This window comes from Delphinus delphis, chromosome 19 (assembly GCF_949987515.2).
Source record: "Delphinus delphis chromosome 19, mDelDel1.2, whole genome shotgun sequence".
In the NCBI taxonomy this organism is placed as follows: domain Eukaryota; kingdom Metazoa; phylum Chordata; class Mammalia; order Artiodactyla; family Delphinidae; genus Delphinus; species Delphinus delphis.
The window spans coordinates 46,237,188-46,257,259 of NC_082701.1; the positions used below are offsets into that span (position 1 = coordinate 46,237,188).

Genomic DNA, 20,072 nt, shown 5'->3' on the forward strand with positions numbered 1-20,072 from the left:
GTCTTAATCTCTTTCAAGTTGGACCCACCCCTTCTGCAGGCATCTTTCCTCTCAGCTGGATTCCCACCCTCGGGCAGTGTGTGGAAAGATATTTGCTGGGTGTAGGGATATTAATCTGGCATATTTGGGTAATAAGAGATTACATTTTTTTTCTCACATGCTTTTCTTTTTTTTTTTGGCTGCGTTGGGTCTTTGTTGCTGCGCAGGGGCTTCTAGTTGCAGCCAGCGGAGGCTACTCTTCATTGCTGTGCACAGGCTTCTCGTCACAGTGGCTTCCCTTGTTGTGGAGCACGGGCTCTAGGCACGTGGGCTTCAGTAGTTGTGGCTCGTGGGCTCTAGAGCGCAGGCTCAGTAGTTGTGGCGCACGGGCTTAGTTGCTCCACAGCATGTGGGATCTTCTCAGACCAGGGCTCGAACCCACGTCCCCTGCATTGGCAGGCAGATTCTTAACCACTGCGCCACCAGGGAAGCCCTTCTCATATACTTGAAAGCTTAGAGGAGGCAACTGCAGCTTTGGTTCAGCAGCTCAGTGATGTCAGGACAGATGTCTTGATATTTCTTGCTCTTTCCCTCACGGTCACAAGATGATTGCTACAGTTCCAGCCATCACTATAAGGAAAAGAAGAAAGATTAAAGAGGAGGCTGGAACATTAAGCTTTTCCCTTCTGCAGCCTTGCATTATAATAGAAGGAGGCTGGTACTTGCGCTGGAAGAGCCTGATGCCCTGTTGATGGAGAGCTGAACTGATCTGACTGAAGTCGTTATGTGTGGCAGCTTTTCTCAGATAGGATTTTGTGCTTCTCTGGCTCCAAGGCCTAGGACACTTAACGTGATGGTGCTTATTTTCTTCAGCCCCCAGTGCTGTGACTGGGAGACAGCACTGCCCTGGGTCTGCTCTGTGGCTGGCCTGCCCCGCTTTTCCCAGCTGTGGCTGTACACCTGTGATGGGGTGGGGGCAGCGCTGAAGCCCCAAGTCTCGGGTCCATACAGTGCTCCGGGGGTATTTTAGGATGTGTGTCCTTTTCTCAGATGGGAGCCAGAGAGTCGGGGTTCCTGGGAGACCGACTCCTGGATCTGTGAGGCTTTGCTATATTCACCTCTCTTAGGGAGCCTGGGGCCAGGCAGGGGTTGGGGGCCGGGGGCCCATCGCCATCTAAAGCTTTCATCACTGCCCTGTGGACTGGCCGGACTGGGGAGGTCTTTCCATTCTGCCCGCCCCGCTAGACCCCAAAAAGCCCCAGCTGAACACAGGCAGGTGCCCTGAGCGCCCAGTAGCCACAAGGCAAACTCCCTTTTCCCTCCCCACTGAGGCCCGGGTGCAATCCCTCCCCAGGACCCTCCGCAGGAACCCTCCCTCCTCCCACCCTCCGTCATCCCCCTGAGCAGAGCACAGGCTTCCTGGGTGGAACTGAACAGAACGACACACTGGTCACTTCAAGGTCTGTTCTGGAAAAGTACTTCGAGGTTTTGGATTTTTTCCAGCTGGGTAGTTTTAAGAAAAATCAGAGTTTCGTTATCACTTTATTGGTTCACTAGGTTTTAAACAAAATTTTTTTTAAAATCCCGAACTGTGGTTCTGTTTGCAGTCCAGTGAAAGCAAGCTTCGAGGTTGTTTGGGTTAAGCAGTCTGGTTCAGCTCAGCTGCAAATGTTTTCCTGGGGCCGCCCTTCCTGAATGAACCCTCAGCCAGCCTTCCCGCCCCTGCGCCGCCATCTCCTGTCCCCCTGGAGAAGCCGAGTCATTGGTACTGCATTGGCCTCAGCCAGAGCTCCTTGACTCACAGCCATTATCTCATCTGATGCTCAGAACAGCCTATGGGGCAGCTAAGGACGTGAAATTGGCTCTAAGTGATGGAGGACGAGTGGGGTGTCTGCCCAAGGTCACATAGGCTGCCGCTAAGAGGGCCTGGGATGCAGGCTTCTGCATCCCAGCCCACTCTCCTCCCCTCTGAGAGTAGCTCGGAGTAAAGCTGTTACCCAAATCGCCACACACACTGGCTTTCCCCTTTCGGACTTGGTTCAAGGGTTTCTGGTTGCCAGGCTGCTGAGGAAGTTCTCCCAGAAGCAGGGATGGAGAGGTAGGCTTTCGAGGCCTGTGGGGATGGGGGGATATGGTAGCATCTTCTTCTGCTTCTCAGGGAACTCTCGGATCAGCTCCGTTCCCCAGCCTCTGCCCGTCCAGCAGCTGGTACTCAGCTGCGAGTCTGCATGCCCTTCAGTCTCAGCCTCTGCCCCCACTCTCAGGACCCATGTCCACACTTGGGGAGGACGCAATTGGCCCAACTCCCTCCTGCTCAGGATGCCGTTTTATGCATCAAGCCTGTAACCTGTCAGACATTATAGATGGTGTGGCCCATTACGCCCAATTGAGGCTGCTTTCCCCAAAAGCAGAGCTGGGACAGAGCAGGGAGAAATTTGTATCTCTTGCTCAATAGCCATTGAATCACAGAATTGGGTGTTTTGTATCCTACAGGGCAGTGAGCTCCCCGTCACTGGGAGCATTCAAGCAGAGGCTGGATATTATAGTAAGGATACTATGGCTCAGAAACTGGGGGAAGCTTACTATGGGGCTTGTTACTATGTATCCAGAGTTATGACCCCATGTTGTGACCAGGGCTGGGGGGATGGGGACACAGTCTATGGCCCAAGATTGAGAAAGCCACATGGCTTTGAACCCGAGACCTCTGTCTCCTTAGCACAGAGCTGCAGCCGACTGAGCTAATAAGCAGTTTCGCGGCAGCCGTTTTTCCATCAAACGCATATGCTGTTTCCTGACTTCTTAAGGCAGCACGCTATTTATACCAGTAGATCCATTCATTCTTAATGAGCCACGGTTGTGGATTGTAAAATGTTTTATTTTCAGACAGGATTGCTCACTGCCCAGAGCCAGTTGTTGCTATGCCGCCTTCCTTCTTTCTCTGTTCCTGAGAAATGAGTGTTTTGGAAGCTCCTCGGGGGCTCAGCTGCCCTCTCCCCCACTCCCTACTCACCCCCAGTGTTTCCCCAGCAGACTCAGAACTTGCCGTTTCTATCACACCAGGCTGAACGTGGTACATGAACTCCCTGCAGCCTTCAGAGCAGCTGGGAGTGTGTGTTGTAGGGGGCAGGCGGCGGGCAGGCTGGCCGAGGCTTGGAGAAGGAGGCAGAGTAGAGCAGGAGGTCTTCGTCGTTTGGAGGTGGGATGCCATCTGTCCTGGGTGGGTTGGACATTTGCCAGCGTCACAGGTCACTAAGTGGTGGAACAGTGACTCGATCCGACTCACTGCTTTAAATTCATCGACAACTTTTTTAAAGGTAGCGAATGTTCATTAAAAAGAATATGGAGTTCTGGCTTCATTTTTGAAAATCAGAAGGTCTGGCATACTGCCCCTCCCTGGAAAAATTGGACAGGCTAAGTGGCAGCTTCCCCCTTCACGCAGGCCTTGCAGTCTCTGGTTTGCTGCAGTCCCCACCCCTCCCTATTGTCTCTCACGCTCTTTGATCATCACCCTTGCTGGGTTATTAAGGAGAAAGTGAAATAGTTCTAGTTTCCACATCCCAGCGAAAGAGAGAGACTAGAAGTTAGACCAACAGGGACACCTGTTGCAAAAACAGTGGGCGCACGTCTCTGTGGAAGTGAAGGCTTCTCATATCCAGCCCACCTCACTCACTGACCCTTCACCTGACCAGTGGGAGACAGGAGCCTGACCATGGCACATCTGGGCATCCTTTCTCCTACCCTGACCCCACAAATCCCGCCCACGGTGGTTCTGCGCCTTCTGTGGAGGTGACCCACCGCTGTCGCCCCCAGGGCCTCGCCAATAAGGGCTTAAGAGGTCAGGCCTTGCAGAGCTCCTGTGTTTTAATAGGGGATCCCCGGGCAGGAAAACTTTAGTTTTGTAAAGTCCTTCTTCCTCTCTGGGCCTTGGTTTCCCCATGAGGAGGATGGGGGTGACGGAGACTGAGACAGAGAGTCCGTTCTCGTCCAGCTTTCATATCTCATGGTTCCAAATCCAAGGGGATGAGACTTTATGGAGGAATTTCTAACAGGTGGTAAAGCAGCTCCCAGACTATACATTGAGGCTGTGTCTACCGGAAAGACCAGCCCCATCTCAGCAGTGGCCCCGTCTCACTCACACACACACACACACACACACACACACACACACACACACACACACACACACACACTCTCACACACACACACACACACACACACACACACACTCCGGGTATGTGCTGCCAGTGAAATCCCATCCCCTCCCCCCACCCCGTGCCCTGTGTTTGTGGTAAACGGTCACTAAGTGCTTATGAAGTTCCGGAATCTTCCTTTCACGGTCCTGCCCCCGGGATTGTCTCTACTGCTTCACTATCACCTTCCCCGCCTCAGTTCGTCTTACACCCTGCATGGGTTCTAGAGTCCTGGGCAGCTGGAAGTACCTGGGCTTTTTTAATGGATAAATATAATAGAAACCACCAAACACACACAGATGTGAGGCAGAAAGGACTGCTCAGAGGGGAGGGAGGAGAGGCTGCTTTTGAACCATCTGAGGAGGGTGCTGTGTGTCCAGCCCGGCACCCGGAAAGCCACTGACCCCGGTCTTCATGGTGTAGGTCTGCTGTTTGGGTCCAAAAAATAAATGAACAAAAACAAGTCATAGCTGCACAGTCCTGGCTGTGGCTCCCACTAGCCGTTTAGGGATGGGAACGCCGTCCATCCCACCGGGGGCAGGAGACGGGGTGGTGGTGCTGAGTTGCCCGAGCCCACTGTGAGCCCCGCTTGGGCGAACACTGACAGTCTTCTGTGCGGCCACCGTTCTTCCAGGCTCAGCTGAGGGCCTGGGTGCCACGTGCCTGTTGGTCTGGGCAGGTGAAAGAGGCAGGTCTCAGCCCTCAGCTGCCGTGGGCCACAGCCCATGCCAGGCCCTGTGCATTTGTGTAATCCCCTGACACCTGTGCTGGGGGGACTACTGTTGTCCCATTTCGTAGAAGAGGAAACTAAGGCAGATAATTTACATTGTAATCTCGGCGTGGGCAGAACAAGAAATCCCCATGGTGTTCGGGAAACTCTGCCCTTTTCCCAAGTCTCAGGGAAACAGAGGCCTGGCCATGTCTTGCGTGGCTGTGTTTTGAAAGAGAAGCCCGTGCGTTACTAATTTGTCTTGACCTTCAGAGCCCTTGGTGAAGCCAAACGCTAGCTCGGTGCTGGCGTGTGTGAATGGAGGGGACCACCCCCAGAATAGAAGCCCTGAGCTTCCAGGAGCCACCGTTGTCCCGACCGCTGCACCCCACCCCTGCCCCCTGCGGCCCTGTTGCCTGTCCTGGGCATCTTCGCTGGCCTGGGGGTTGATTTTCCAAGAGCAGGAGGCCCTCATTAGCCACACCACAGAGGTCAGGGGCATGGCTGTCGCTGCTAATTTGTCCCAACCCGATGGCACCCTCAGCTGATTGGATGACTCCAGCTGCAGGGTAAGGTCTTGGGACTCCTTGCCCCCGCCAACCCTGCAATCCCCAACTGAGCTGAACTGGGGAAACAGGCCCCACCCCCAGGCAGCCCGGCTGCAGCTGAGCAGATGACCGCAGAACTCTCGCCAAGTGCAATACAGCACACCCCTCTCCAGCCGCTCACCTGCCTCGCCGTGTGGACCTGCAGCTTAATTCCGCCCACTCTAGATTTCTCGGCCTTTGGGGACCTGGTGAAGTGAATACATCTGGGCCCGCCTGCCCTGACTCCAGTAAGCCCTCGGAGGTAACAGTGCTGATTCCACTCGGCTCAGCAGTCCTCTCCCCAGGCCTCTTGTCCATCACAGGGTGGAGGCCGGCCCCACGGATGGGGCCAGGATGATTTCCGCTCGCTGGTCCAGGAGTGGCGGCAGAGGCTGGGAGAAGCTGTCTGTCCGGTGATCTCCATACAGGAAGGAGGGGCCGGGCCGCCCCTGTCTCAGTTGCTCCTGGGGTCCACATGGAGTCCGGGCAAAGCTGGCAGCCCAGCCCCCCACCTAGGCTCTGAGATCAGATGCCATGGGCCTGAGCAGGGACTGAGATTCCAGCCCTGGTGAGGGAACCTGAGGGATACACCCTGAGGCCAGACCCTGAGGGGACGTGATAGACAGAGGCGGAGACCCAGAGACGGAGGGACAGACATGTGCAGAGACTGGAGAGTGAGAGAAACCAACCAAAACAGAAATAGGGATCAAGAGACAAACCCAAGGGCTTCCCTGGTGGCGCAGTGGTTGGGAGTCCGCCTGCCGATGCAGGGGACGCAGGTTCGTGCCCCGGTCCGGGAGGATCCCACGTGCTGCGGAGCGGCTGGGCCCGTGAGCCATGGCCACTGAGCCTGCATGTCCAGAGCCTGTGCTCCGTGGCCGGAGAGGCCACAACAGTGAGAGGCCTGAGTACCGGGAAAAAAAAAAAAAAGAGAGACAAACCCAAGAAGACTCAAAACACACGGGGACACAAAGACACACAAGAGAGGGAAAGAAAGACAAGAGAAGCAAAGGCAGAAAGAGAGCTTTTTTTCAAACCATCAACAAGAGAGGCACAAAGAGATGAGGTCAAAGGCGCAGAGACCTAAAGGAGGACAGACAGACAGCACTGACGTCATGGAGTGGATGAAGATGCGTTTTGCATCCCAGCAAAGGGACTGTCAGGAGGTATGCACCCACTTTGCTTCATCTCTGCCACAAATCAGAAGCAATAACCTGCCAGAGAGAAATAGTGCAGAGCACATCCAAGCCAGACCAGCCCCTCGGCCCCTAGGTGCCTGAGTCCGGAGCCTTCCTTTTGAGCCTATCCTGGCTCTGGAGAAGCCCACCACCTGGCCATTGTGTTTCCTGTTCTCTGTCAGGGATGCCTGGCACACCCCAGTCCCAGCATTTCTATCTGCCAAAATCATGCCCATCTTTAAATTCCACCTCTTCCAGGAAGTCCTTCCTGACTTCTCCTTTCCCTGAACACTTTCCACCTCCCCTGCAGAGTATCATGTTCTCCCTGGAAGGAGCTGTTCTTATCTTCCATCCGTCCATCTCCCATTCTATCTGGAGCTCCTCCAGCCGGGGCAGGACCACAGGATTTCAGTGCTGGCGACCACATCACTATTGATCGGAGGATTCATCTTTGTTATCTGGTACCTCCTGTCTGTCTGCAGGCCCCAAGGAAGGAGTTAATTAAAATCAGTGGCAAATGAGTAAGCAAGCACAGGAAACCCTCCACTCCCCAACTCTCAATTTCTGGCCTGGTCTGTGCTGTCCCTGCTGAGGTCCCAGGTGGCAGCCTGGAAGGGGGACCAAGGAGGGAGAGCTCCAGGGTCCCACTCCCTCACCCCTCCTTCTATGGTGGTCCTGTGACTATCCCCACCTCAGAGATGAGGAAATGAGGCCCAGGGTGATCAGGCAGCTGGACAGGGAGGGTCATCCGGATCTCCTGACTCTGAGTCCAGGAGGGAGGGAGGGAGGAAGGCTCTGAGCCTCTCTCGCTCCACCCAGCCTATCCCTATGAGGACAGGCCCCCTGGCCTTGGGACTACCTTTCTTATTGTCCAGACCCTGACTCTCTGGGACCCTGGAGGGAGTTTCCAAAACAAAGGAAGAGCCCATCCTGGGGCCTGGGGTTTGGAAGAAGAGAAGGTTTTGCATGAACAGTGCACTTCTCTCCCCAGAGCCCACTCATCCCGTGTCCATGGCAACCAGCCTCCGACAGCCCCTCCCCGCATTAGTCTGTGCCTAGCTCAGGCTGAGGCCACCATTGCCTGGCTCGCTCATCCCACTTGAGTGTCCTTTTGGGAGAGGCTGCAAGGAGGCGCCTGCCTGGTGGAAAGCCCAGCCCGAGCTGGCTCGCCACCACCTTGCTGACCACCATCAGTCCTGCTGTCTCTGCACAGTGCCGCGTTCTCTCCTGCTGCGTGCCTGCTTGGCCCAAGGCCCAGTGATGGGGGCTGAGGGAAGGAGCCAGACACCAATTAAGACGTGACCGTGCCCTGAAGGGGCTCCTGGTACAGTTGGGGAAGTCGAGGCAGGTGTTTGTAGGAAAAGAAATGCAATGCCAGGGGTTGTCTGAGAGGGGCCAGAAGAGCTGCCCCAGCAGTTGTGGGGAGAGTGAAGGAGGGCCTGTCTTCCATCCTTGGGCTGGAGAAATTTTCCAACAGAGGCACGGTTTGGATGGGTTCCTGGAGGATGAATTGGAATCTAATTTTCAAAAATATGTATAGGCTCGTATAGCTTTTTAGACTTGCAGTGCTTTTTGTCCTACTTGATCTCTTGATCTTATTTTATTGGTAGTTGTTATTGTGTCCATTTTACAGATGAGAAGACTGAGGTTCAGAGAGATGTAGGTATTTGTCCAGGAGTGTCCAAAGCAGAGCTAGAATTCAACCCTAGATGTTGGGAGTGAACTAGACGTTTTTCTCACACACATGGCAGCCCCTGCCTCTGGCGGCAAAAGGCATGTTGAGGAGACAGAGGATGAACCGACCTGCCTGCAGGGAACCAGAGCCCTTGGGGTGAGGCCAGACCATGGGGTGCCCTGCATCCTGGGTGAGGAGGAAAGCGCAGAGATTCCTACAATAGTTAGGCCTGGGTTCAAATCCCAGCTCGGCCTCCAAACAGCCTCTGAAGGCACCTAGTGCCTCCAATGTCTTATGAAACACAACTTGGAAATCTAAGCTCCCCGGAAAAAGTGAGTCCACCCCTGTGAGGTTGGCCCGGGCACCGAACATGGTGAGTGCAGAGGCCAGCTCTGTGCCAGATGGTGTGGGCCGTGAGTTCAGGATGCACCCGCCCCCATCAAATAAAATAGCTCCCATTCATCAGGCACCTACCATGTGCCAGACACTGCCTGTGTTATCTCTATTAACACTCACAACAACCCAGGAAAGGATCCGTCATTACCCCATTTCATAGGTGGGCCTGCTGAGCACAGAGAGGTGAAGACACCGACCCGAAGTCCCACAGCTGGGAAGTGGCAGAGCCAGGACACTGTGTGACTCAGAGCCTCTCCCACCCCTGCACCTCGCTCCTGCTGCCACCAAACAGAGCCCCAGACTTGGGAGGCATCTTGGTGGGATTTCAGGCTGCAAGCCTGGCCCTGCTTCCAGGTGGGGCAGCCCTCACCTGTCCCCACGCGGACAGCTCTGTGACTCTTCTCTGCAGCTGTGCCCGCCTGGTGGGCTGGGTAAGGCTAACTGGGGACGTCTCTGCATTCCCCAGGGCCTTATCTTTCCTTTACATTAAAAAAAAAATTTTTTTTTTGCTTTTAGTATGCAAAATTTTCCACCATCTGCGTTGCCTTTGGCAGAATATTTGCTGAAAATATCTCTCTTCCTCTCTAATTCCCGTAATTTCTTGGGGCTGTGGGAGCCTCCAAGCAGAGCCGCAGATGCTCACAAGGGCCTCCCGAGCTTACAGGCTGCTGGCTGTCCTTGTGCCAGGCAGGCAGATGTTGTGCGGCCCAAAAGTCACATCTCCCCGCCTCTCAACCAGAGTGGGGCACTGGGGTCTCTCCACTGATGGAACAAACCTGACCTGAAGTTGAATCCTAGGATTCAGACCCAGAGTGGCTGTCTAGGTTGGCCTCTTTTTGTGTGTGATGAAGCCCTGAGAGGTGTCCCCAGGGTCACAAAGAGAGATGGTGGCAGAGCAGAGGCAGGAAGCAGGTCCCCCAAATCCCGGTGCAGTGCTGTGAGGTCCAGTGGCCAGCATCCTGCCTGTCCCCTGGACCGTCCCAGGCAAGGTATCTCCACAAGCCAGCAGCTGCCACATGTTCTTTGAGGCAGTCAGGAAAGACTTTCCAAAAGGGAAGACTTCCCCCCACCTTCATGTACCAAAACTCTTGAGTTTCCATGGTGACAGTCAAATTGCAAATCCATCCAAGAGTGAGCCAGGGGGAAAAAAAAAAAAAAGCTGGCCTCTCCCCAGAGAAGCAGGCATGGCTGGTGCCGGGGCTGTCCGCTTCTGAGGATGAGAGCTGGGCAGAGTGGGGCAGCCCTGCTGCGGCATGATGGGAAAATCTCAGGGACGCCAGGTCCCCAAGCAAGTGGTCCGGGGGCTCAAGCCACTGCAGAGGGGGAGGCGCCCCTCCTCCCTGCCTGCTGGCAGAGCCCGGGTGAATCCACTTAGTGACACCTCCTTCTTGGGGAAGCTATCGGGACAGTCTTCTCCCTGGTGTTTTCCCATTTTCAATCTGAAAATCAGGCGTGGGCAGAATACAAGCGCTCGTCACTGACGGAACCATCCTAGACTCAGCCTTTGGGGAATTAGAGGAAAAACCTCAGCCTCCAGACACACAGAGTGTTTTCTTGAGGATGGAAGGGCAAGAGTCAAAAGATTTATGAGCCTAAAAGCTTTGTTAATAGACCTGGAAGATTTACGATCGCAGCTGCCGTGCAGGGAAAAAGGTGGCAGCGCAATCGAATGGCAAATTAGCCAAGGTTCGGGTTTTAACAGCAACATTTGGAGGGGGAGGAAGAAGAAAAACTTCTTCCCTTGCTGCCGGAGGAGTATTTGGATAAACAGCATTTGCACTGGGCTGTGTCCAGGGATGTTCTCCGCAGTGTCTCCTTGGTGCGTTTCTTTCCCACTGACATAAGTGCCGAGGCCAGGTGTCAACACTGCCGACTTCCTTGGGTTTATTCCTTTCGAGTGGGGTTTATTAGAGTGGACTAGAAATGGGATTGAGTTTGCACCACAGAGACCTCTAAGCTGAGGCTTGGCCCCCTGCTTGAAATCGCAGACACAGTGAGCAAGGATGCTTGAGCTGAGGGAGACGAACCCAAAAGGGATGAGTCGTTGGCTGGCTGCTTCTCTGCTCTGTGATGTCTTTGTGAGCTCAGTTGTCATCTGGGGCTGTTCCCCCCCCTTCCATGGCTGTGGCCCTTGTCTATAAAAGGAAACAAAAAAACAAGACAGCTGACTGTCACTTGGGGAGGTTTATTTTTTCTAAACTTTGCACAGCATAGGCACCAAGTGGGAACTAGGCAATGTGGCCCCCGAACCCCACCTCCAGCGTTGGTGCTTGGACGACACATACCCCTCCCAACAAAACATGCTCTCGCAACATAGCATAGCAGTCTTCTTGCGGCTTAAGCCCACTCCTAGCTCAACACTGTGCCCATGTACCACAGATGACAGAACAGGGAGCAGAGTGAAGAAATAGGGTGAATGAGTAGCCACCATAACCCGAGTCCTGGGACGTCCTTTCCCATCGTCTCCTTTCAAGCTCTTGGTATGTTGTGCCCTGTGGTATCTGCTCATCAGCACCAAAGAATCCAGGCATTATTTCCATACCATGGAGCCCCGTGTCATGTCCCCTACCCCCCACTGCCTCAGCCTCAAATTCTCCACCCTGCCCCAGAATTTTGAAGGTCCTGCATATCAAACATGGGGGAGACGGAACATTCCAAGTCAGGAAAAAGGAATAAATTATCCGTTAAACGTCTCTGCCAAAGAGATGGGGAAACCAATGTGGAGAACGGTAACCGTGTTCCCCTCAGGGATTTCCCACTGCTTAACAGGCTGCTGGACACCCCCTCCTCCTGCTGCGGGAGGGGGCAGAATCCTCCCCAGTTCCTTTGCATCTGCCCCTAGGGAGACCTGGGGAGCTTCTTGCCACCTCCTGCCACCTCCCACTCCCTTTGTCTGAGGACCCACAGAGTTGGCATTTAGTCAGTCAGTGAATGAGCCAAAAATACGTAAATGCTTATAAAACCGATGCCCATAAAATCGGGTCTCGGTGGATTCATAATCAAAGAAACCCAGTCTGGGACCTAAAACGCGATTGCAAGGTAAGTCAGGCCTTTACTTACGTTTCTCAAATATTGTAAAGGGGGCATGTGGACCACAACCCCCCCATCCCCATCTCTTTTTGATTCTACGTCACAAGAGCCCAGAAAGCCAAAGCAGAACTCTTCCTTGAGGGCAAGAAGGGAAAGAAACAGCAGAAGAGGCAAAATCCTTGAGCAGACAGAAGAAAGGCAAAGCTGGAAGCAATCCTGTTAGCATCGTTCTTGCCCCACCCCCACGGATCAGGCTCTGCAGGAGAAGCACGCCAGCCTTGACTGTGGTGCAATTTGTCCCCTGCCCTCCAGGAGCCTCTCGGTCTGCTGGGGGAAACACACACAGAACACTTAAAGCGGGAAGTAGCTGCTGCAGGTGTAGCAGAACACACAAGGCGTTCAGCCAGACAGGTGGGAGCCATAGGGAAGGCTTCCTGGAGGAGGTGGTACCCGAACTAAGCCAGAAGAAGAGAGGTGGGCAGGGCATTCTGGGTAGAGGGAAGCCAGTCCCTGCGGGAGGTGCTGACCGGCAGTTTGGCAGGAGCTCCAGGCCGCGTGGAGCCAGAGGAGCCCCAGATAGGAGAGCCAGTGAAACTGGCAAGATGTGGGGATGAGGGAGGGAGAAGAACCAATTAGTCATTAAAGCTTTCGAAGCACGGCTGCCCTGCTGTGGAAGCACAGGGTCAAGGATCTCTTAGGCTGAAGTGGTCAGCCAGCTCCAGCCCCTCTGGTTGCTTGGTTCTATGACTTGTGACTTTCTTAGCTGAAAGGTGACACAGGCTGAAGGCATGAAAACTTTCCAGAAGGCTCTAGATCCAGGTGGAAGCTACATGGCCTAGGTCCTGCCATTTCCCTTCCTGGAACCACTGTGGGCTTCCCTAACTGACCAGACTCTCTCCCTGCTGGGCCTTAATGCAATTTCAGGATTCTCCTCTGCACGCTGCTCCAGAGGGGCCTAGAGCATCAGATGAAACCTATTAGCCGCCCTTGATATAGATTGATTTTGTTTCCAGTATCATCTCCCACCAAACATGTCCCTATGGCTCAGGTTTGTTCTACAGATCAAGTAAGATAATGCTTCCCAGGTGCCTAGCACAGTGCCTGGCAGGAAGCACTCAACTCCCTCCGTAACCAGCATATTGCATTCCTGGGGAAGACACGCTGACGCTTACCCCACCCGCTAAGTTAGTCACCTATGCGAGCTGGTTACCTGTGATCCCAAACCTTTCTGTGCGGTTATACTTGCTATTATAATTACATTATTTAATTAAATGTTATATAAATTGATGAAAAAAGTCAGAAAAGACACAGAGTCGTTTCATTAAAACCAAGACTTTGGAAAGACTTGGTAGAAGTCACTTGCTTAAAAAGGCTATTGAATTAGGTGTAGGCCACACAACTGTAAAAAAAAAAAAAAAATGGGAGAAAGAAACGGAAAAATAGAGGATTCCTGCTTGCCCATGTCTTCAAGATCTGCTCCAATTTAAAGAAACTGAACCTGAGAATCACAATGCAATATAGATGCAGTTTAGACACAAAAGACCATGTGGGTCGATCTCAAAGAAGCACCCAAGCCCTCCATCAAAAGATTGGCGAATGGGGCTTCCCTGGTGGCGCAGTGGTTGAGAGTCCGCCTGCCGATGCAGGGGACACGGGTTCGTGCCCCGGTCCAGGAAGATCCCACATGCCACGGAGCGGCTGGGCCCGTGAGCCATGGCCACTGAGCCTGCGCGTCCGGAGCCTGTGCTCCGCAACGGGAGAGGCCACAACAGTGAGAGGCCCGCGTACCGCAAAAAAAAAAAAAAAAAAAAGATTGGCGAATGGATGTACATTTCTATGCTTAAAATTAAAATGGAGTTTAGTGTATGAACAGATCCTGTATTATGACTCCCACTGTTGACTAACCAGCCAAATATGGTTGCATTTAGTCCAGAAAAGAGGGTTTCCACCACAGCAGGTGCTCACTGTGGGAGCTCCCCCTCCCCTTCCCTTCCCTCTCCTGGGGTTCCAGCCCCACCAGCCATGCTCCTTCTGCATTCACAAGACCCCACTGGCAGTTGCTGGATGAGCTGGGATGAGAGCCCAGGCCTGCTGGCTCCCAGTTCAGTTCTTCTGGTGGAATCAGAGTGGTTACAAACACAGGCTGTGGAGCCAGCCTGCCAGAGTAAGAATCCCACTGTGGGCAAGGGCCTCGGTTTCCTTGCCTGTGAAATGGGGACAATGCTATTTCCTATCTTGCAGGGTTGTTCTGAAGCTTCCTTGAGTTAGTGTATGTCAGGGGCCTGGAGCCCTCCATCAGGGTCAGCGAGGACTGGAATTATCCCTGCAGAGCATGGCCGGGCACCTTTAAATGTTGCCAGGTGCAGTTGGGCCTGCACCAAAGGGGGTAATCAGCTCCTCCCAGCAAGAGGGTTCTGATTCAGCCACAGGGAGGGGGTGATGGGCGGAGATGGCTGCCTGAGGACTGAGCCCTCCCTGCCGGTGCTGGTCATACTGGGCACCGCACCCCTGAGTCCCCGCCTCCTCGCACCGGGACTCACCTCTTTGACAGGAGTACCCTGCCATCCCTATCCCCGGACCACTGTCCCCGTGCCCCAAACACCAGGGCCGGCGGAGGTCCTATGCCACTTTGTCCTGGAAGGAAGAGGCCTGCCCTGGTCCCCTCTGTCTGACACGCCTGCCTGTGGTGGCCAGTGGGGGTGACCTCCTGTGCTGGTATCTCTTTTCCAGTGGTTTCCAGCGACAGTGACAGTGACTCAGATCTCAGCTCCTCCAGTCTGGAGGACAGACTCCCACCCACTGGGGTCAGGGACCGGAAAAGCGGCAGACCCTGGGGGGAATCAGGTAAGTGTGGGAAGCAGCCCTGTTTGTTTCCCAAGCCCCCGGGGCAGTGGCTTTGCTGCTTCCACAGGCTACCGCTCCCTAGTGGCTCCCCAGTGGCTGGGTCTGTGGACTTGTTCTAGATCCGGGAGGCAAAATGGGCCATCAGCTGGGAGGGCTAGGAGCTAAAGTGTTAGCACCACTCAAGAGCAGATAGAAAGGGGAGTTCCCTGCCGGCCTATGGTTAGGATTCCGGCTTTCACTGCCATGGGCCGGGTTCAATCCCTGGTCAGGGAACTGATCCCACAAGCTGTGTAGAGCAGCCAAAAAAAAAAAAAACATATAGAAGGGAAGCTCAGGTATATATGCAGAGAAGGCCTGGGGACACATTTTCCATTCCTTATCTTTAGACACATGAAGGACCTTCCCAGGAAAAGGACCAGCTTCATTCAGAGTCACTCCAAAGGTTAGAACTGGGATACTTGCGTGACATTTCAGGCTGAATTTAATACCTAAGAAGAAAGCTTTTCAGTAACTGCCTCAAACTGGAAGGAAATGGAAGGCTGGGTGATCTTCTGCCAGAACTGATACGGAAGGAATTCCTGCCGGGGGTGGCAGTCTGGACTAGGTCAGAGATGCCAATGCCTGGCACTCCTGTGCCCATGGCAGACATTACCAGTTGATCCCGGCACTCTCTCCCACAGAGCCTGACATGGCTTCGGAATCCTCCTCCGTGCAGTTTTCCCAGGGACCAGTATCAGTAGGCGGGGATGCTGCATGAGGTGAAAACTGTCCCTGGACTAGATGATCTCTTAGGCCCCTTCAGGCTGCAGATTCTCTCTTAGGAAAGCGTGGAGGACACTTACCTGCCAGCCTTGGTTGCTAGGGCAGGTTTTATACTCCTCACCTCCCACTACCGTAACTCGTGTCCCCTCTCTTCACACCGGCTCTCAGCTGCGGCCAAGCGGGATGGAAAGATGGAGTGCAGTCTGCAGGCCCCACCGCTGCTCTCTGGGCCGGGCAGGGGCTAACAGCCGTGTCTGAGTGAGGATTCTTTAGTCTGCAGAGGCAGCCGTGAATGTCCCTCTTATTGGGTTCACAGAAATTTACACGCTTCTCCACGACACCCTCCTTCTCCGAGGGCAGGACAGACTCGTCCTCACTGCCAGTTTTCATGTGGGTAACTACTTGTTCCTTAGTGAAATGACCTCAGGGCCCATTCGATTGCCTTTGTAGGTTGTGGGCCAGTCGGCAGTGGCCAGAGGGTGGGGTCCCGCTAGAACATGGCAGCCACGTGGATGGGGAAAGGGGGTGGCGGTTCCCAGGGGAAGGGGCTCTGGCAGACGGTCCCGTCGATACAGGTCACAATTCCAAAGGAGGAGACTTCAGATCAGCTCCTTGTCAGGCTGAGATGGTCCCTGTCTCGGTTCAAGGCCCAAAGGACGCAGCCTTGAACCATTCATGGTTTCTTGCAGGTGGCAGCGTGGAGTCATCAAAGACGGGGCCTCCCCGCCCACCCAGCCACCTCTCAGGGAGCGAGCGCAGCCTGGCCATCGAGACGGGACCGGCTCTGCAGACCCACAGTGGGGGGCCCACCCAGGCCGGACCCAAAAGGCCACAGTGAGTACGAAGCTCCTCCTTCCATCGTACCCACCTCCTCTCTATCTGCGCCCCCCGGGGGGGTGTTTTCAGTTCTTTGCATTTTTGAGCCCTGTGCCAGGTGCCCATCGAACAGAGGCAAGCCAGACCCATCCGTGCCCACAATGAACAGAAAGAGGGACCCAAAAGGACAGTGGTGACTGTCCCTATCCGTTCTCAGTAACTGTAACAATGGCCGTTTCCATCCTCTGCTTTATGAAATGTGTAATCTTTCAGAGCATTTCCCTTCCTGCCTAACAGTCACAGTAACTCTATTTTCAGAGCACCTGCTATTCTCCAGGCAGTGCGTGCCCAGCCTGGGCCGGGTGCGGTGGGGGACAGTCCCTGACCTCCAGAAACCTACTGCATAGCTGAGGAAGGCAAATCAGCTCACCCAAAACAGAGCCCAGGCCAGGGCAGGCCCAAATCCTAAGAGGGAGGATTCAGGACCCCTAGAGCTGACGGCATGGAGGCCGGCCTGTCCTTGCACTTCCAAGGTCAACTTTCGTTCTCTTGGCCAAATAGACAGGAGGCTCAGTATCCCCATGTGATGGATGTGGAAGCCAAGGGCAAGAGTCCAAGCTCCCACCGGCCCCGGCCAACCTGAGGTCACCATGCACTTGGGGGACAGGGGAGTCCTCGCACTCAAGCGGGAGAAAATTGTGCAGGTGCACGATCGGCGCCCAGCCCCCTTCCAGAAAGAAGCCCCGGCTGGACTTAGCGCGTCTACAGCCAGAGGACCCATGGTGCACACTGCATGGGTCAGCGCAGCAGCTGGTGCCCCTGCCGCGCACGGGGACGGCTGCAGGCCTGCTGGGCTGGGGAGTACCCCCCAGGAAACCCTGTGGGAGCGCCCCTCCCCTCCCCTTTCCCCTCCCCTCCCTCCTCCTCCCTCATTTCCCCTCTCGATGGTCATGAGGGACAGAGACAGACTGTGACGCTGAGTGGGCAGGTCTCAGGGAGGGAGGCGCCGTGGGCGTGCACCCTCTCCCCCCTCCCCTCGCCTCCTGCAATCCCCCCAGGGAGGGCGGTTTGGAATCAAGCAGGCCCAAGCTCCAGTCCCAGCCCTGCCATCCATACCCATGGGAACTTGGGCAAACCATCAGGTCGAACCACATGAAATTGCATTTTTGTAGATCAAAAACAGTTAAATATTGGCAAATCCGTAAGATTCAACCTAATATTTGATCTCTCAGTGCCCAGTTCCATTATCGCTGAAATGGGGACCACATCGTGTCCCTTGCAGGTTGCAGGGAGGGTAAGATCCAGGGTCCATGTGGGGTACCTACCTGAGTGGGTCTTCAGGAACTGTCCAGTAATCACGGGGCAGGCTGTGTGGCCTAGCACATAGACAGGGTTCCAGGGCTTAAGTTGTTACTTGGAAAGGACTGGCCTAGAGGAAGGTTGTATGTTCCCATGTCCATTTGCTCCTGCTGGCGTCCCAAGATCACCTGTGTTGACTAGCCCAGGTATCGATGGCCACACTGAAGCCCAGGGACTGGGCGACCTGCCTGCAATGACACAGCACAGAGGAGCAGGGCTGGGCCCAGCATGCAGGTGCCCCCTGCCCAGCACTCAGCCGCCGGCCCTCCCGGGCAGCCCCCTGCTTAGTTTCAGGCGGGGCAGCTGCTTCAGCAAGGAGTCAGCCTTCCCTGCATTTCATTCCCAAAGCTCACACTGTCACTGGGGTGGGACTCTGCCTCTGCTCCCCCTATAGTGGCCTTTTTTTCTCTCCCCCAAAGGTAGAAGGCACACCTGGGCGAGCCCCTGCTGCTGACGTGGGCTCCGACGGTCCCCTCTGCCTGCCCTGAGCAGAGGCGTGCTTGGTGCGTGGGGCAGACTTTCCAGTGGAAGAGCTTGAGAGAGAGAGAAAGCGCTGGAGCCAGACCCTACCCGGCTCCTTCCTGACCAGTCCCAGGGCCCTCCACCGCCAGCCCTGTCGGACGTGACCTCTGACTCGACAAACCAGTGTTTGCAAGGCTGAGTCTGCTTCCCCCAACCCAGTGCCTTTCTGCACCCCTTCTCTCCTGGGAGCCCCCCTCTCCACCGCCACCCCAGTCACTCCCCTCAGCTGTGACCTTTATTTATTGCCCCCAGCCCCACCTCCAGTCTACCCCTATGTTCATTTTAAGTTTGCTCTCGTCTTAGTTGGACTGGAAGGGCCTTCAGACCCACCTTCTGGGGCCTTCCCCTATGCACTGCAATTTCAGAGGGTGCCAGGTAGGGCTTTCTCCATATTTGTATTCATGGAAAAAGAAATCAGAGCCTGAGCGTGACCCTTCACACCTGAGCGTGGCCCCCGGAGAGGAACCCAGAGCAGGTGGGATGAGAGATCCACCCATCCTCCCCCTTCCCCTGTGGCTCTGAACGTGGATGCGGCCTCCTCCCTCCCCGCGCAGGAGCTGCTGTTGAACCTGGCTCTCGGTTAGGTTTCTTGGAAGCCCTCCTTGGCCTTCCCGAGGGCTGCTGGAGCTGGAAAGGGTTCTGGTGAACACTGTGAATTCACTCACTGGAGAGCAAGCAGCCTTCAGCTGAGCCCCCTGCTGGGCGTGAAGCTCCCTAAGCCATTAATCCACTCCCCTTCAGCAGGCTCAGTTTGGCAGAAAAACACTTAATTCAAAGTGTGGGCAGATGCTTCTGGAAAGCCTTTCCTGGAGGAGAGAGAATGCGTGATTCTGTGTGTATGGCGTCCACACCCCCCCTCCTGACCACCCCGGGCCTGGTCCTCGAAGGGCCTTCTTCTCCAGGCTCTCAGGCCCCCACCATTAGCTCTTTTCCCCTAGTCGCTGGCAGACAGTTAAAAAAAAAAAAAAAAGTAATAAAAACACTGTTTCCCTGTGACAAGTTATGCTTCAGAATAAAAACAATAAAGATTAGAATTTGCATTGAGCCAGCGTGTTGATCAAAAGGCCACAATCACTTGTGTTTCTGAGATGCATCAGTAGAGAAATGGATGGAAAAAATGTGGTACGTTGGTTGCTGGAACACTTGCTAAGCCGCAGTAAAAGGAATGAGCTAGATCTGCGTGGGTTAGAAGGGCTCACAAGCCTAACGTTGAATGGGAAAAACAAGGCCATCTAAGTAGAAATTAAAAGTACAGATAATCAAAATGAGTCATATGAACTTACATGTAAATGTGTCAAAACGCGTGTAAAATGGGCAAGGATTTGTGGTTAAACACTGTGGACTGAACACATCTGTATTTCCTCTGTCTCCCCAAACCCCACCAAAATGACATAAAGGAATGAAAATGGCATGAACTGCAAAGATGGCAGCAGGTAAGAGAGGTCTGAAAACTTTGGAAGCTGGAAGAGTATAACTTGTTTAGTGCCAGCTTCCCCCACTCCCCAAAGTGTCTAAGGGAGCTGGCAACCCTTAACAAGCCCATTTTCTCTGCAGAATCCCCCAGATGCTCAGAACATGGAGGGACCGGGTATCCCTAAGGCAGGAGTTCAAAGATGGTGTGAAAATAGTATCGGTTGGAAGAAGTGGTTAGACCCGAGCCCAGATTGCACGTGACTGCCCTTCTCTGATCCTGGTAGAAGACAGGTGTACAGCTGGCCAAGGTTGAACTAGAAGGATTCCGGATTGGGAACCCCAAGACCAGCCAAAGGCTGGGGTGAAGCGATGGTTAATGGGGAGACCCTCAGCCCCCTTCCTCTGCTGACAGCTGGGCCTGTTCCCATCCAGCCACCCCAAGGCAGGACATTATTGAATTTCTCTCTGGGAAACTGAGCAAAGAGAAAAGACTGACAGATCCTGAAATTGACAATTCCCCAGTCTCTACCCAGTCACCACTATGAGGCTCCCATTCCCAAGCCCTACCCACATGTACAGAGCTTCCTGTTAGCTTTGTTGTGTTACAGTCAT

The 20,072-nt window shown here is 54.3% G+C and overlaps 1 protein-coding gene across 2 annotated transcripts in view; it reads left to right on the forward strand.

The window, feature by feature from the left end:
* The window catches only part of RPH3AL (rabphilin 3A like (without C2 domains)), a 120,060-nt gene extending 100,201 nt beyond the window's left edge, over positions 1-19,859 (forward strand). Inside the window, exons 6-8 of one of the 2 annotated variants that reach the window (XM_059997983.1) lie at positions 14,475-14,588; positions 16,040-16,184; positions 19,602-19,859. In XM_059997983.1, coding sequence (XP_059853966.1) covers positions 14,475-14,588; positions 16,040-16,184; positions 19,602-19,698 — 356 coding nt within the window. In that variant the 3' untranslated portion in view covers positions 19,699-19,859. Of the gene's footprint in view, positions 1-14,474; positions 14,589-16,039; positions 16,185-17,944; positions 19,035-19,601 lie in introns of those variants that run through there. The other variant, XM_059997984.1, reaches the window with a different exon arrangement.
* Positions 19,860-20,072: the final 213 nt, after the last annotated feature.